Consider the following 15,088-nt stretch of genomic DNA (forward strand, 5'->3'; position numbering starts at 1 on the left):
GTGCAGATTGACAGCTTTCTCACCTTTCCTTTTGCGAGAGACCGTTGCGGTCGCCTCAGTAAGAGCTCAGCTCTGAGTCGAGCTTCATGAACCCGGTGATAGAATCCCTTTAGCGACCCATCTTCGTGCAATTTTCCTCCATTTTATAGTCTGTACTTAAAATATACTGTGGACTCCGTTTTACAGCTTAGAAGAAAGCCGCCTGGTTTTTCAGGACTTCGGAGACCACCACCACAGCTCTGGGTTGTGTCTGGTATCACAGCTCCGCTCCACTTAAAGGGGTTGTCTTGCGAAAGCAAGTGGGGTTCAGCATTTCTGTATGGCCGCATTAATGCACTTTGTAATATACATCGTGCATTAAATATGAGCCATACAGAAGTTATTCACTTACCTTCCCTGCGCTGGCGTCCCCGTCTCCATGGCTCCGTCTAACTTCAGCGTCTAATCGCCCGATTAGACGCGCTTGCGCAGAAGGGTCTTCTGCCTTCGGGTCTGCCCGGCAGCATCGGCGTTCTGGCTCCGCCCCCTTCTAGCGTCATCGCGTAGCTCCGCCCCGTCACGTGTGCCGATTCCAGCCAATCGGGCGATTAGACGCTGAAGTTAGACGGAGCCATGGAGATGGGTACGCCAGCGCAGGGAAGGTAAGTGAATAACTTCTGTATGGCTCATATTTAATGCACGATGTACATTACAAAGTGCATTACCCCACTTGCTTTCGCGAGACAACCCCTTTAAGTGAATGGAAATAAACTGCAATACCAGACAACCTGTGGACAGATCGAGCGCTGTTTTTGGAGGAAAGCAACAGTTTTATTAAACCTTGTCAGTCCCTTTAAATAGAAGGTTTCCCGATTCATGAAATGATCCAAAATATACAGAATGGAGTAATAAATGTTTAGTCAGCTGGGCAAATGCTGTTAGATGTGGACCGCGTATAAAGCAGCTTCCCGCTACCAAAGCGGCAATCGTTAACTTACCGGCTACCAGCAGTCCTGCATACAAAGAAAACACGCGTTACACGGACATTAATACAGACTGAAAACGTGCAGAATGACAGATTACACTTTATTCGGGTCGGTTGCCACTGGCGTTCGCCTCAGTTAACCCTTTCTGCTTGTTCCGCTTTATGTCTGTATTTCTGCTTTTCAATGGAAAAGAGGAAAAGCAATGGTTAACCTGAGGCCAGAGCCAGTGAGAACAAGACCCTAGGGTGTATACACACGGGCGAGCGCAAGGCATGTCTCACATTCTCAGACGTGACTCGCATTGCGCAGGACACTCAGTGCGCCATGCAGGAGACCGCACATCTATGTGTTCTACTCCAACTTGAGACTCACCACGAAAGTAGAACACGTTGTGGTTTTTGTGTCTCGCAGTATCACCACCGAGAGATAAATCACCCAGGTAAAACAGAGCCATTGAAAAGGATTCCATTTTCATGCATCTCACAAAACGTGCGCCATTTCATCACCCGTGTGAACGCACCCTTACTTGGATGGCCACCGAGTGAGTGACAGAACCCAGGGGGCCATTCAGCAAGGAGAAACTCACCGTGAGACTTTCCGAGTAACAACTCTGGAGCCAAGTAATCCGGCGTCCCAAGGATTTTCTCATTCTCGGCCTGGGCCGCTCCTCGCCGCACGCTCTTTGGTGTCCTGTAAGGTGTTTCTGACTGACCCTAAAAGTAAATAAAAATAAATAAATAAATAAAAAAGTTTAATTTTATGTTCCATTACTTAGCAACCAAATGACTTCTAGTTTTCAAAAACAGTCTTGAAAAAGTTTGGATGTTGAATCCGCTACAGGAACGGCTGCCTTTGTCTTGCACAACTTCCTAGGAAAGGACTTCTGGCTGAGGATTTTTTTTTTTTTTAATTGAAGAGGATAAACACCTGAAATGAGACCAAAGTCGGTTCTAACCCCCCTAATAAGAGAGTTGGACGTGATTCGAGCGGTCCCTGCTCTTCAGCTGGCCAGACATTTAAGAACGATCAGCGATGAGGCGGATTGTTCGTGGAATCATTTGTACAAAGCTACCAGCAGCAAAAAGGGCCATCCGAGAAGGAAAGAAACCGCTCCGGGGCAATACTAAAATAATACTCAGCCCCTAGTCCTCCAGTGGCCGGTCCTCTGCTGGTCTTCACCACTGGATGTACATCCTGATGATCATGTGACTGTGGCAGCGGTCACATGACCATTAAAGGGGTTTTCCACAAAAATACTATTGATGGCCTATCCTCTGGATCAGGCGCCCACTGACAGCGCCAGTATACGCTGGGATCGGAGAGGAAGCTGCTGCTGTGACCTCAGTAATGGTTGAAGCCTAAAACTACAGGCGATGTCACTGAAGAATGGGTGCTGTCAGCGGGCGCCCGATCAGCGGATCGGCTAGGGTCCTGAGCAGTGAGTCCTGCCTGATCAACTATTGATGACCTATGCAGAGGTAAGGGAGGATAGATCATTAATAGTATTTTTGTGCAGCTGGAAGGGAGGATCAGCGGGATCCGGCCACTGGAGAAATGAGTGTCGGGGCAGGCGAGTATCCCCCCCTATGTTATTATTTAGGATTTGACCATGGCGGCATGTAATTGCCAAAGTGTCGTCAGATTATGCCACACACTTGGCATTTTGGCAACTCCATGAGAACGGGGGTCTCGAGGCGATCAGCTGATCATACCAAGCCCTGTTCCTTATACCCCCGGCAAACAGACGATTTTGCAGAAGCCACAGCTAACCTGACACTTTCCCTTCAGGCCAAGTACTGCCGGACAGGAGCAGCCCTTTCGTTCTGGTTCATAGATGGTCCCAAGAGGGGGTACCCTATTCAATGTTTAGGTTTCATTTTGGCACAACCCCTTTAAGTGGACCCCGGTGGTGCCGGACATCCCGTCTGCTCTCTGGTAATGTTGTCCTGACATTCCCGAGCCAGGTCCGAGTGGTGATCAATGTGGTGGGGCTAGCTAAGGCAATTTCTGCACCTTCTATGCCCATTAAGCCTCTGGTTTGGTTACACCACTGAAACCCCAGAACCTTCCGTGTGTAGTCCCATTCAGAGAAGCCTTTCCCTAAATGAAGGCCCACTGCCAGTCAGCTGATTGCAATGTGTCCCAATAGCAGAAACCCACAAGGATCAGCCCTTCATGGGAAACTGCAGATTGCCTCAGGGAAATATGTAGTGTTTAAAGGGGTTGTCCAGTTGTCAACTATGGTCTATGTGCAGGACAGGCCATTAACCATAGATTGGCAGGGGTCTACCTCCCTGCACTCCCTCGGATCACCTATTTGTTGGGCCTCATGCAGGGAGCAGAGTTCTACAAGAAGCAGACAGCTCTATTCTCTCTGCGGTAGACAAGCTTGGTACTACAGGCAAAGATCACATTTACTTTAATGCCTGCAATACCAAGCCTGGCCACTGTAGCGAGAACAGAGCTGTCTGCTTCCCGTACATGTCTGCTCAGTGCACGAACGCACTGGCTGCGCAAACAGTTGATCAGTGCGGGTCCTGGATAGCAGACCTCTGCTGATCTACTATTGATGAGCAGTCCTGTACATCGACCATAGTTTACATCCTCTTTAATTATGCCAAGTCCACCACAGTAGGAGATACTTTCTCAAGCCTGGTCTCATTCCATGATGTCCGACAGTCTTCAATAATCTACAGTCAAGCAATCAACACCGCTAATGGACACTGAAACTGAAGCTCTACCACGGTCCATCATAGATGGTAACCTCCTAGAAACGGTCTACATAACGTCTGTCTCAGCACTTTGGTCTGACGTTACACATGAAGTATATTCGGTCATACCTGGAAATTCTTGTATGTTCTATCCTTTTGGGCAGGAGTAACCGTCAACGGGTAAGATCCTGTACAAGCCAGAGAGTAATGGATTTTATCCACTGATCCGACGCTTATCCGGGAAGGTTCTGAGAGGTTGGACGCATTTATAGAACTGTTGTAGCTCCTGAAAGCCACCATGGTTCTTCGTTTAGACGCATTTAAGATCCTTGCCATTGCTGGAGATGCCAAAGAATCATTGGTCAATTCCGTAAAGCTACGACGGGCGCCGATACCCTCCGGCCGCTCTTGGTTTTCAGCTGATGCGGGTGCATTTGCTTCCTCGGACGAGTCTGTATCAGCTTCACTCTCAGACTTAAAAGACAGTTCCTTCATGCTCTTATCCACATCAGACAGCTTCCTCTCCAGCGGGTGTTCAGTAATGGACATATTATTAGGCGAAGACTCCGAACCATCACTGGCGCTTTGCTTGCGAGTATCGCCCTCCCCTGGTCCACTGGTGCCACCGCTCTCCACCAGCTCGGAGTTCTCATCTAACTCGCACAACAAGTTCTTGGCAACAGCATTTCCTGAGCCGAACGTCTCCAGAGCCGGCGGAGCGGGAATAAAACCATTCTCTAGTTTTTCATTCGCGGTGCTTTTGCCCAGGTCACCAAGAAACAAGGCATTGATCTCCATTGTTAGGCCGGTACTGGGGTTGACCTTAACGTCGGAGACTTTGTAAGGGCGTTTATACCGGGAAGCATTTTTCTTGTCCTTAAGATCTTCCTCCGGACTCGTTTCAACATGCGAAAAACTCCTTTTGACTCCGACTCTATCGGCGCCTTCATCTTCGTGGTACTTTATGGGATCTAAGGAGGAACTTGCCAGCCAAGGAGGCGACTCTGGAGATCTGGGCAATTCTCTTAACTTCCCGCGCGCACCCAAGTTCTCCTTTTCTTCCCGAGTGTTGGGGACATAAAGACATTTCCTTATGACGCCCTTTGCGTTCAGACCGGCAATGGGAGTGTCTCCTAGGTCTCTAGGGTTAGTCTGAGAGTTCGATTTCTTGCTGTTTCTGCGAACGATAGGCGAGATGGCCGACTCCAGATCCTTCAGGCACTTGGTGACTTTTCCTACCTGGAGTTTGCCCACTGACTTATCAGACAGACTATTCTTTAAACGACTGGAGCTCAGATAGGACGGACCTTCTAAATCCTAGAAAACAGGAGAAAAAATAAGTAAATAAAAAAACCACCATTATAATGATCAGGAGTGCAGCTCATAAAATATTGTTACATTTAGTTTTTAGCCCTTTCACACCCCGGGACATATATTTACTTCCTGGGTGCACAGGGTTAGAGAGTGGGATCGGGGGGGCGATCCCGCCCCATACATTGCCAGTGTTGGCTGTCTTTGACAGATGACACACACTTGCTGATCGTAGTGGTTAATCCTTTAAATGCCCTGACTGGCATTCGGGAAGGTATCGAACGGCCCCTCCAAAATGAGATTTTGAAGGCCTGGTGTAATAGACAGTCTGTCAGAAAGACCATAGACTTTCATTATAGTGCATTCGATTTCTACTCTATGAGCTATCCAATGATCACAGGAGAGGGTACCAAAAAACACACAAAAAAGAAAAAGAAAAAAAGTTTTATTAGAAAAAAAGAAAAAACAAACCCCAAAAAGATAATGAAAGTTTAAAACAAACAAAAAAAATATTCTATATAAACACTTGCTATTGCTGAACCCAATCTATCAAAGCAAAACTTATCCTGCAAAGTGAACGGCTTAAAAAATAAATGTGGGGGAAAGAAAAAAAAAAAAAAAAGTACCACTATTTTTTTCTTGGAGACAGGGTAACCAAATAAGACGAACAACACCTACATTCTCCAAAATAGTAAAGATAGAAACTACAGGACGTTCTGCAGCAAAGAGCCCTCATACAAGAATGTTGACCAAAAAAAAAAGTTATATTTGCCAGAAGAAGGCGGCGGAAACTAACATTTAAAAATAAAAATCTTAAGAAATAAGTCTGTAGAACCGTAATCGTACGGACTCTTGTCATTTTTGCAGCAGTGTGTACGCCGTGAAAATAGGAACCCCCCCAAAGATGGGGAATTGCATTTTTGTTCACTCCACTTAGCGGTCTGAAGGCTCGCTTTCTGCGGGACGAGTTCTGTGGTATTTAATGCACAAAAAAAAAAAAAAACCCAACTTTAAAAAGTTTCTATGTCAACAGAATATAAAATAAGTTGAAGGCAGCATCATTAAGGGGTTAACACCCTAAAGCAGATCTGTGAGTGTTACAAGCATAAGCCAATTGTTTAAGTTGTGCCACAAATGGACGATGACGACGATAACTCACTTCTTCATCAGGTGCTGCAGCGGTAAAATATCCCTCTTGCTGCACGTTATGCAAGCGACATAAAATCCGTCTGTTGGTGGATCAACTCCCGCAGTTATCCAGGCGCTCTGTCCCCGCTTTCGTCTGTAACCCGCCCCTCTGAGACACTCCACATGCCAAGACCCTCCGTGCCTGCGCTGCCCTAGGGGATCCAGCAGTAGGTTGCCAGCGCACCAGACACGTCAGTCGGGGTCCAGCATACGCACACAATGTCATAATGGACGGCCGCCAGAGTCTGAACATGCACTGGTGGCCCTGTTGTGGCTCAAGCACAGAGGGTCTTTAAAGGCACTATACCTAGGAAGGGCATGTTAATAGACTGAAGACCGCCGAGACACTGCAGGAGACGATCCGCTGCCTTACTGTGCGGGAAGTGGGACAAGCTGGAGCATGTGGTGAAGAAAACTGAAAGGTACCATCATCATCCTCCTCCGGACTGACCCGTCACGCAGTCCCCAGCCTAATCATGCTGCCAACTAGATTCTCTGCACTTCAGAATCCCTACATTAATTTGCCATCAACATAAGCATATGGCGGCTTGTTTTATCATGGAACAAGCAGTACTTTCAGACATTTTGGGCGACAACTGAGAGGACATCAAAGCTCTACATTTAGATTTATTAGGTTTTTCTACTTTGGCACAAAACAAAACAAACAAAAAACCAAAACAAACAAACACTGACTTTGAATGTCAAAAATAAGTTTTCCAAAATAATAAAAAAAAAAAAAAAAAAAAAAAAAGCACTAACATTTGTATTTTTCCACAGGCGGTGCTGTGTGAGGGCTTTATGTCGTCTGCAGGGTGAGCTGTAGTTATTGGTACTGTTGGCGGTACACGGACTTTATAGTGTTCACCCCACAAGATAGGATGCAGCGATACCAACTGTGTGTGTACAGGTATCAGCCGGTCGGCTTCTATGCCAGGAAGACCGTAGGTGGCGAGTGATGGCGACCGTAGGTGGCGAGTGATGGCGACCGTAGGTGGCGAGTGATGGCGACCGTAGGTGGCGAGTGATGGCGACCGTAGGTGGCGAGTGATGGCGACCGTAGGTGGCGAGTGATGGCGACCGTAGGTGGCGAGTGATGGCGACCGTAGGTGGCGAGTGATGGCGACCGTAGGTGGCGAGTGATGGCGACCGTAGGTGGCGAGTAATGGCGACCGTAGGTGGCGAGTGATGGCGACCGTAGGTGGCGAGTGATGGCGACCGTAGGTGCTGATTACAGTTCAACTATTTAAATACCAGGAACATAGTTTGATGTTCTAACGTGCCAGCATATAAGAACACCGTCTTTCATCGGCCCCCTTCAATGTGATCGCAGTGGCTGAAAGATCCTCATGGCCACCAGTAGGTCCCACTATACTGCATTACATAAGTACTGCAGAGTAGCGCAGCAGCCAGAGAACAATCACATCTACAAAGGAGGGACAAAACAAAACAAAAAAAATTACAAAAACATAAAATCTAAAAATTCAAAATAACGCAATAAAAAGGGATTCAAACTATTTTGGGAACAGGCAACTTTTTAAAGGAAACTACAGCTCAAAATCTCAAAAAACGAGGCCTCCACAGAGTATTTGGTGAAATAAAAAAGAAAAAAAAAACTGTTGTGGGGCATAGAAGGTGGTAAGGCAAATGGAAAAAAAGTAACATTTCTTACCCCAAAAAAGGGCTTTTATTATGTCTAAGTAAAAGAATGTGAAACCTATTTCCAGAATCATATTAACCAAAGTAATAGTGAGTGCATGTATACTGAATAAGCACAAAAAGCCAAGAAATTACCATTTTTAGTTTCACAAAAAAAAAATAAAACAAAAAAATAAAAAATTTGCAGTTACCCTAAAATGGTACCAATGGAAACTACAGCTCACCCCACAAAAAACGGGAATTTTTTCTTACCGATAATTCCCTTTCTGGAAGACATCATGACAGCATACGCTGGAGGTTGCTCACCTGCTGACCTGAAGGGACAGGAAGAGGCAGAATATAAAAAGCACCTCCCCTCCACCAACAGCAGTGCGTTCCAAATGACCACAGTGACCAGTTACTTAACCAGAAGGTGTGTTTTTATTGACATCACACACCTCAGAAAACAAAGTTAAAGCATACACATTACCTCATGTGTTGGACAAACTAGGGTAACCATGTTGGTAAGGGGGGGAAAAAAGCCCGTATGCTGTCATGATGTCTTCCAGAAAGGGAATTATCGGTAAGAAAAAATTCCCGTTTTCCCCATGACATCATGACAGCATACGCTGGAGGAATACCAAATAAGTGGCATGGGCTTTTTAGGGAGGGATTACGGCTTGGAGCACCTTCCTACCGAAGGATGCGTCCTGACTATATTTAAAGTCCAGCCTATAATGTTTGATGAAAGTATGGCCTGAAGTCCATGTGGCTGCGTTACAGATTTGCTCAATTGATGCGTGCGCTCTCTCCGCCCAAGAGGATGCCACCGCTCTCGTTGAGTGGGCCTTCAATCCTTCTGGAGGGGGGATGCCCTTGGCCTTGTAAGCCTCCTGGATGGCTCTCCTGAGCCACCTGGCGATTGCATCTTTAGAAGCGGCCTTTCCTTTGGCCTGCCCCTGAAATTGAACGAAAAGTTTGTCAGACTTCCTGAAACTTTCTGTTGCCTCGAGGTACGCTAGTACAGCTCTTTTGACGTCTATATTATGGAGCTTTTGTTCTTTTGCATTTTTGAAATTTTGGCAAAAGGCTGGAATAACTATTGGTTGGCCCCTGTGGAAATCTGACAATACTTTAGGCTGGAAGGATGGGTCTAAAGAAAAAACTATTTTGTCCGGGTGGATAGTCATATATGGGGCCCTTCGTGAGAGGGCCTGGATTTCCCCCACGCGTCTGGCTGACGTAACTGCCACAAGCAGGGCTACCTTGTATGTCAGCCAGGCGATGGATAGATCCGTAATCGGTTCAAATGGGGGGTCGCATAAGGCCTGAAGGACTATGGTTAGATCCCAGGGTGGTGCCGTGGCCCGTGTGGATGGATGTAATCTGCTCGCCCCTCTAAGAAATCTCCTAATCCACCTGTGCTCCGCTAGCGCGAGATCGAAGAATGCCCCCAAGGCCGCAATTTGGACTTTGAGCGTATTCGGACTCAAACCTTTATCCAGGCCCGCCTGGAGAAAATCTAAGATTTTCCGGACGTCTGGCTGATCCAGCTGCTGGATGTCCTGGCCTAACCACTCCGAAAATTTTTTCCAGACTTTGGAGTAGATTTTGTGTGTCGAGGGTTTAAGGCTCTCGCTAATGGTGGAAATAACCTTAGGGGAAAGACCCTTTCCTAGGAACTTTACCCGCTCAAGCTCCAGGCCGTAAGCCTGAACTTGTGAACTTCCGGGTAAAGAAGAGGGCCCTGCGACAGTAGGTCCGGTCTTGTTGGAAGGTGGAAGGGCTCTCCCACTGACAGGGATCTCAGGAGGGGGAACCACGGTCTTTTGGGCCAATATGGTGCTACAAAAATTACTGTTAGGGTTGACTGCAGTAATTTCCTTAGCAGAAGCGGGATTAGTGGTAGAGGGGGAAAGGCATACGCTAGGTCCCAATCCCAGGGGTGAGAGAGAGCGTCCGTGCCCAGGGCCTGTTTCTCTGCGCCTCTGGAAAAGAAAAGCCGGCATTTGGTGTTTGCGCTTGACGCAAAGAGGTCTACTTCTGGTACCCCCCACTTCTCCACAAGAAGGCTGAACACCTCTGGATGGAGTTCCCACTCTCCTGGGTCCACTTTCCTTCTGCTTAAAAAGTCCGCGGCTGAGTTCTCGGCTCCTCTTATATGAAAGGCCGATAGGGACTTTGTTGTGCCTTCCGCCCATTGAAGGATCCGCCCCGCCAGTCGTTGTAGTGGAGGATTCCTGGTGGTACCCTGGTGGCGAATGAGTGATACTGTTGTCATATTGTCTGAGAAGATCCTCACATGTTTCGCCACTAATCGTGTTTGCAGGCTACGCAGGGATTTCCATACAGCTTTAAGCTCCCTAAAGTTCGATGAGCTAGCTTTCTCGTGAACGTCCCAGGCCCCCTGTACATAACCGCCTTCAAAGTGGGCCCCCCACCCTTTGGCGCTGGCATCGGTCGTGATTATTACGGCCGGGTCCAAGTTCCAATCGGATGCCTGACACAGGTTGTCCGACGACACCCACCAACGGAGTGAAGCTCTGGCTTCCGCAGAAATAGGGATTGTCTGATCAAGCGAAGCCTGCAATTTGTCCCAATTCTGGAGAATTAGTGACTGGAGTCCGCGACTGTGGAATTGGGCCCAGGGGACCACGCCGATGCACGAAGTCATTAGTCCCAGGATCCGCATTGCGTCTCTTATCGTTACCCTATGTTTTTTTATATAGGTTGGAACATTCCTCTATGATAAGATGTTTTCTTAGGGGAGGAAGGGACGAATTTTGTAGACTGGAATCCAGGATGACACCCAGGAATTTCTTCCTGGTTTCTGGCTCCATGTTGGATTTTGACTCGTTAACAATCCAGCCAAGCTCCTTAAATAATTGCAATGTGGACTCTAAGTGTGATCTCAGAGCAGACGGGGAATCTGCCACCAACAGGAAGTCGTCTAAGTAGGGGATGATCATGACACCCTGATTTCGTAAGAAGGCCACCATTTCCATCACGACCTTGGAAAAAATTCGCGGAGCCGAGGGGATTCCAAATGGTAGGCAGACGAACTGGAAGTGGCGGATTTCCCCCTCTACCCTCAGCGCAAACCTCAGAAATTTTTGTGAGTTGGCGTAAATAGGGATATGAAAATAGGCATCCTTAAGGTCTATTGTAGCCATTACGTTATCCCTGGCAATTAAAGGAGTTGCAGTTCTAATGGTTTCCATTTTGAATCTCCTATATTCAATGAATTTATTCAGTTGTTTTAAATTGATAATGGTGCGGTGGGAGCCGTCTGGTTTGGGAACCAGAAAGAGGGGGGAATAGAAACCTTTTCCCTGTTCCTTCTTAGGGACTGGGATAATTGCGCCGAGACCCTGCAGGTTCCGTACGCCCTCCAACAGAGCCTGTTCTAGGCCTGGAGACTGGGTTGGGGTTATCATAAACCTGTCCGGGGGGCGGGATAGTAGCTCGATCCTGTACCCCTCCGCCACTAGGTGCAGTACCCACTCATTAGTTGTAATACTACGCCAGCTATTGGCACAGCGAGTCAGTCTACCCCCTACCGGGCCTGAAAGTATGGGCTGAGGGACAAAAGTTAAAGTCTTACCCCTTCCGCCCTTTGGATAAGACCATCTTCCGGTCTTTCCCTTCCCGGCGTACGTAGACGAGGGATGAGGGGTGAAGGGTCTCTTGGGTGGTCTGGTGGCAGGCAGTCCGTGACTCTTGTCAGCTGCTTTCTCCAGCAGACGATCCAGGTCTGGTCCGAATATACGCCCGCCCCGGAACGGTAGGGTACATAGCCTATTTTTGGACGCTGCGTCCCCTGACCACTCTTTCACCCACACTGCCCTTCTGGCGGTGTTCGATAGGGCTGCCATGCGGGCTCCGAGGCGGACTGTTTCCATCGAAGCATCTGCCAGGAACCCTGTTGCCATTCGCAGCAGAGGGATGCCGCTTGCGAACTCCTCCCTAGGGGCTTTTTGGTCCACTAGGGCTGCGAATTGGTCCAACCAGATTGCCATGGAACGAGCCACGGAAGTGGCCGCGATGTTAGCTTTCATGATGAGACCGGAAGTAGACCAGGCTTTACGCATGGATGTGTCCACCTTATGGTCCAACGGGTCCTTTAAGTGGGACGTATCCTCAAAGGGCAACCCGGACTTTCTGGATACCATGGCAATTGCAGCATCGACTTTAGGTATCTCGTCCAAAAAGGACACTTCATCTCCCGGAAATAACAGGCGTTCTTTAAATTCCCTGGGGATTAGCGGAGCCTGATCCACGCTCTCCCACTCATTTAGAATCAGCTGCTTGAGCGTGGCGTTTACGGGGAATGAAGATTTTTGTTGCGGGAGTAACCCCGCGAACATATCCTCCTGGACTGTGCGGGGTTGCTGCACATCTTCCTCCACCTGCATGGTCCTGCGTACTGCTTTTAGCAGCTGATCCATGTCCGTGGTAGAGAAAAGATATTTCTTGTCCTCCTGTGTCACTTCCCCGTCAAAATCCACATTTTCCGCTATGTCGGAGTCAGACTCAGACACCGCCGGAACCGACCTGCGTGTAACCCCGGAAGGCCCAGGTTGGAGGTCTGAGAGGGAGGACTGCACTTCTTCTCGGACAACTGACCGAATTTCGGCCATAAGGGAAGTTTTTTCCTCCTGCATAATTTTCGCGGAGCAGGTAGCGCATAACGTTTTTGTGCAGGAGTCGTCGAGTTTGGTTAGACATACTGGACATTTTTTACTCCTGCGTCTAGCCTCCCTCGGTTTTTGAGTATCCCTGTCCTGTAAGACAAGGGAAACTCTGTTAGTCGGGAAGTGTATGTAGTGCAGGTGTAGGTTGGTCCACTGGACCACTTACAGTTAGGAGGGTCTCTGGGTCCTCTCTGGTCGACATCTTGCGCCTTGCAGGAACGCTTCCTGTGCTTAGGATCGTTCCTTAGCGTGGAGAAACACCACCAGCTGATGCAGGGGCAGCAGATTTTTGAATTTGGCGCCGGCCGCGCCAGGCCACGCCCCCTTTGCGGAGCGCCTGACGTCACCGCGCTGTATCCGAAGCCACGCCCCCTGGAGCGCTCCTGTCGGCCCTGGACCCGGAGATGGCGGCCGCCGCCGTAATGACGGCCGCAGTGGTGCCGGCAGCCCGTACTTGGACCCCGGCCCACCGGAGATGGCGGCCGCGGAGATGGCGGCCGCCGCCCGAAATGCCCCGGAAAGCTCCCAGATGGGGTCCTTCCCACTGGGTTTGCCGGGGCTGCCCGAAAGATCCACGCCGCCGCTTCGCCAGTAAGTCCTCCTCCGGCATGGGACAGCGTTGCTGGAGTTCTGCCGCTGCTGTCCTGAAGGGACAGGAAAAACACTGGTGTTGGTGGAGGGGAGGTGCTTTTTATATTCTGCCTCTTCCTGTCCCTTCAGGTCAGCAGGTGAGCAACCTCCAGCGTATGCTGTCATGATGTCATGGGGAAATCAAAACCTCGCAGAGCTCAGCTGGTGAAAAGTTAAAAACATCACAGCTCTTGGAACACAGAGAAGAAGAATACGAACATACAATAAACTGTTATTCCTGTGATGGCGGCGACCAGCAGAGTGCGGCTGGACTCACGAGCGGAATGTCCGTCAATGGAGTCTATGAAAGTACATTCATTTGTATTGACCCGCTGACACTAGCGGAGGTTTAACTGCATATAAAATCGTGCGTAAAAAGAACGCCGCATGTTCAGTTTTACCGCAGAGTACCGGCGTACATCCCTATTCTCTAAGGGTTCCATATAAAACACTGTACATGCGCAATACACCAGTATGTGCGGTGTTTAGTATGCAACGCCACTGAAAGATACAGCGGGAAATATAAAAACACAAAAAACACACTAGTCACACTGCGCACAGCAGCAGGCGTGAGATACGCCGTCATGCTCAGTGCACCACTGCTGCCATACAGAGCGATAGCTGGCTTACATGGCAATAAAACATTGTGATACCTGCAGTGTTTATGCTTTCGGTCGCGTGAGCCCGGCCTAAAAGTAACAGAATACCTCAAGGAAAAAGAAAAAAAAGACAGACGGTCGTGGTGTTAATTTCTTTTCCTTTCTCTCAGATACATTTCATGTATCCCAAAGTGGTACCGTTAGAAGATACAAATCGTCCCGCAAACACACAAGGCCTCATGTGGCTAGGATGATGAAAAAAAAAAAAAAGTTACAGTTATAGCTCTTGGAACTTAGGGGTTAAAAACAACAAATCTTCGAAAATGCAATTAAAAAAAACTACAAAAAAACAAACAAAAAACAACAAGTTTGTTTGGATTTTAGATTTTTTTGTTTAATGTCCCAATAAGGCACTTCAACATGATCTTATGATCAGTGATAGAATACACTACAATACTTCGGTATTGCAGTGCATCTTGCTTTTACTTTGCTTTTGACAGACATGGTAACTAGAGATGAGGGAGCGTACTCTGTAAGGACAGATACATAAGCGAGTATCGTCCTTACCGAGTACATGCCTGCTTATCCGCAAAGATTCGGGTGCCAGCGGGGAACGGGGAGGGGGGTTGGGTGAGAAGGGGTTCAGGCAAAGTGATGGTGCAGGCAAAGCTCCAGAGCCATCAATGTGCCGTACTACAATGTCACTACCTCCCCCGCCGTGGCACAATAGTGGGGGTCATCCCACCAATCATTTCCATACAATAAAGCTGTAAGGCTACCAACGGCCACTGAAGAATAACTTGAATGCCGCAGTCAGTAAGGATTTGCGCGCTGCTATATAAAGCCCACAACAGACTGTGCCGCCATTACCCTCCCCGAGCCGCAGCTTACGTAAGGCTCAGAATCACATCCAGACGACCAATCGCATCACAAACCTGGTTTCCGGTTTCCCACTTTGGACTACTGCAATAATCCGACTCCATACTGGACAGACACAAGCGGGACTGACTGCTGGTGCTGGACGTGCCGCGCTGCGCCCGGAACTTCAAGAGGTTTGGCGTCAGACATTTCACCGGCATGCTGGGACTGGAGGTGTTCACCGCGGGTGCTGAAAAGGGAAGCAGAGGGTGAGACGTCCGCAGCACGGAACTCCCAGAATCCGCCTTACATGATTGAAGAAGCCAGAAGATCCGCGGCGACGCGAACGAGACGTCCTTCGGGCTTCAGTCGTAAACCTGCGACTGCTCAGCAGCTGCAAAGCAATTCTGAGTTACACACATCACAAAACATGAGATTTTAACGCGGGGAGGAAGGAGGGGGGAGGGGGGTGGGGGGGGAGACGACGACGCTTTCTT

General features: G+C 48.6%; 2 protein-coding genes across 3 annotated transcripts in view; both read right to left on the minus strand.

The window, feature by feature from the left end:
* Positions 1–15,088, minus strand: part of LOC136590903 (serine/threonine-protein kinase greatwall-like) — a 30,364-nt gene that overhangs the window by 4,379 nt on the left and 10,897 nt on the right. The window contains exons 7-10 of one of the 2 annotated variants that reach the window (XM_066588424.1): positions 14,669–14,841; positions 3,806–4,993; positions 1,552–1,678; positions 978–992 (exon numbers count right to left, since the gene is read on the minus strand). In XM_066588424.1, coding sequence (XP_066444521.1) covers positions 978–992; positions 1,552–1,678; positions 3,806–4,993; positions 14,669–14,841 — 1,503 coding nt within the window. The remainder of the gene's footprint in view (positions 1–977; positions 993–1,551; positions 1,679–3,805; positions 4,994–14,668; positions 14,842–15,088) is intronic. The other variant, XM_066588425.1, reaches the window with a different exon arrangement.
* Positions 10,410–12,984, minus strand: LOC136590904 (uncharacterized). The gene is made up of 2 exons (XM_066588426.1): positions 12,671–12,984; positions 10,410–12,594 (listed from the first exon to the last, which is right to left on the minus strand). Exons 1-2 carry the CDS (start codon positions 12,704–12,706, stop codon positions 10,522–10,524), a joined length of 2,109 nt encoding a protein of 702 aa, XP_066444523.1. The 5' UTR covers positions 12,707–12,984; the 3' UTR covers positions 10,410–10,521.

Source organism: Eleutherodactylus coqui, unplaced genomic scaffold (assembly GCF_035609145.1).
Source record: "Eleutherodactylus coqui strain aEleCoq1 unplaced genomic scaffold, aEleCoq1.hap1 HAP1_SCAFFOLD_53, whole genome shotgun sequence".
Classification (NCBI taxonomy): domain Eukaryota; kingdom Metazoa; phylum Chordata; class Amphibia; order Anura; family Eleutherodactylidae; genus Eleutherodactylus; species Eleutherodactylus coqui.

What these genes read in the sequence shown, in the direction of transcription:
- LOC136590904 (XM_066588426.1), bottom strand. Translation starts at nt 12,706, where the DNA reads ATGTCGACCAGAGAGGACCCAGAGACCCTCCTAACT. An exon ending in ACCCAGAGACCCTCCTAACT is followed by an intron (nt 12,595 to 12,670) that starts GTAAGTGGTCCA and finishes CTTGTCTTACAG; the next exon opens with GACAGGGATACTCAAAAACC.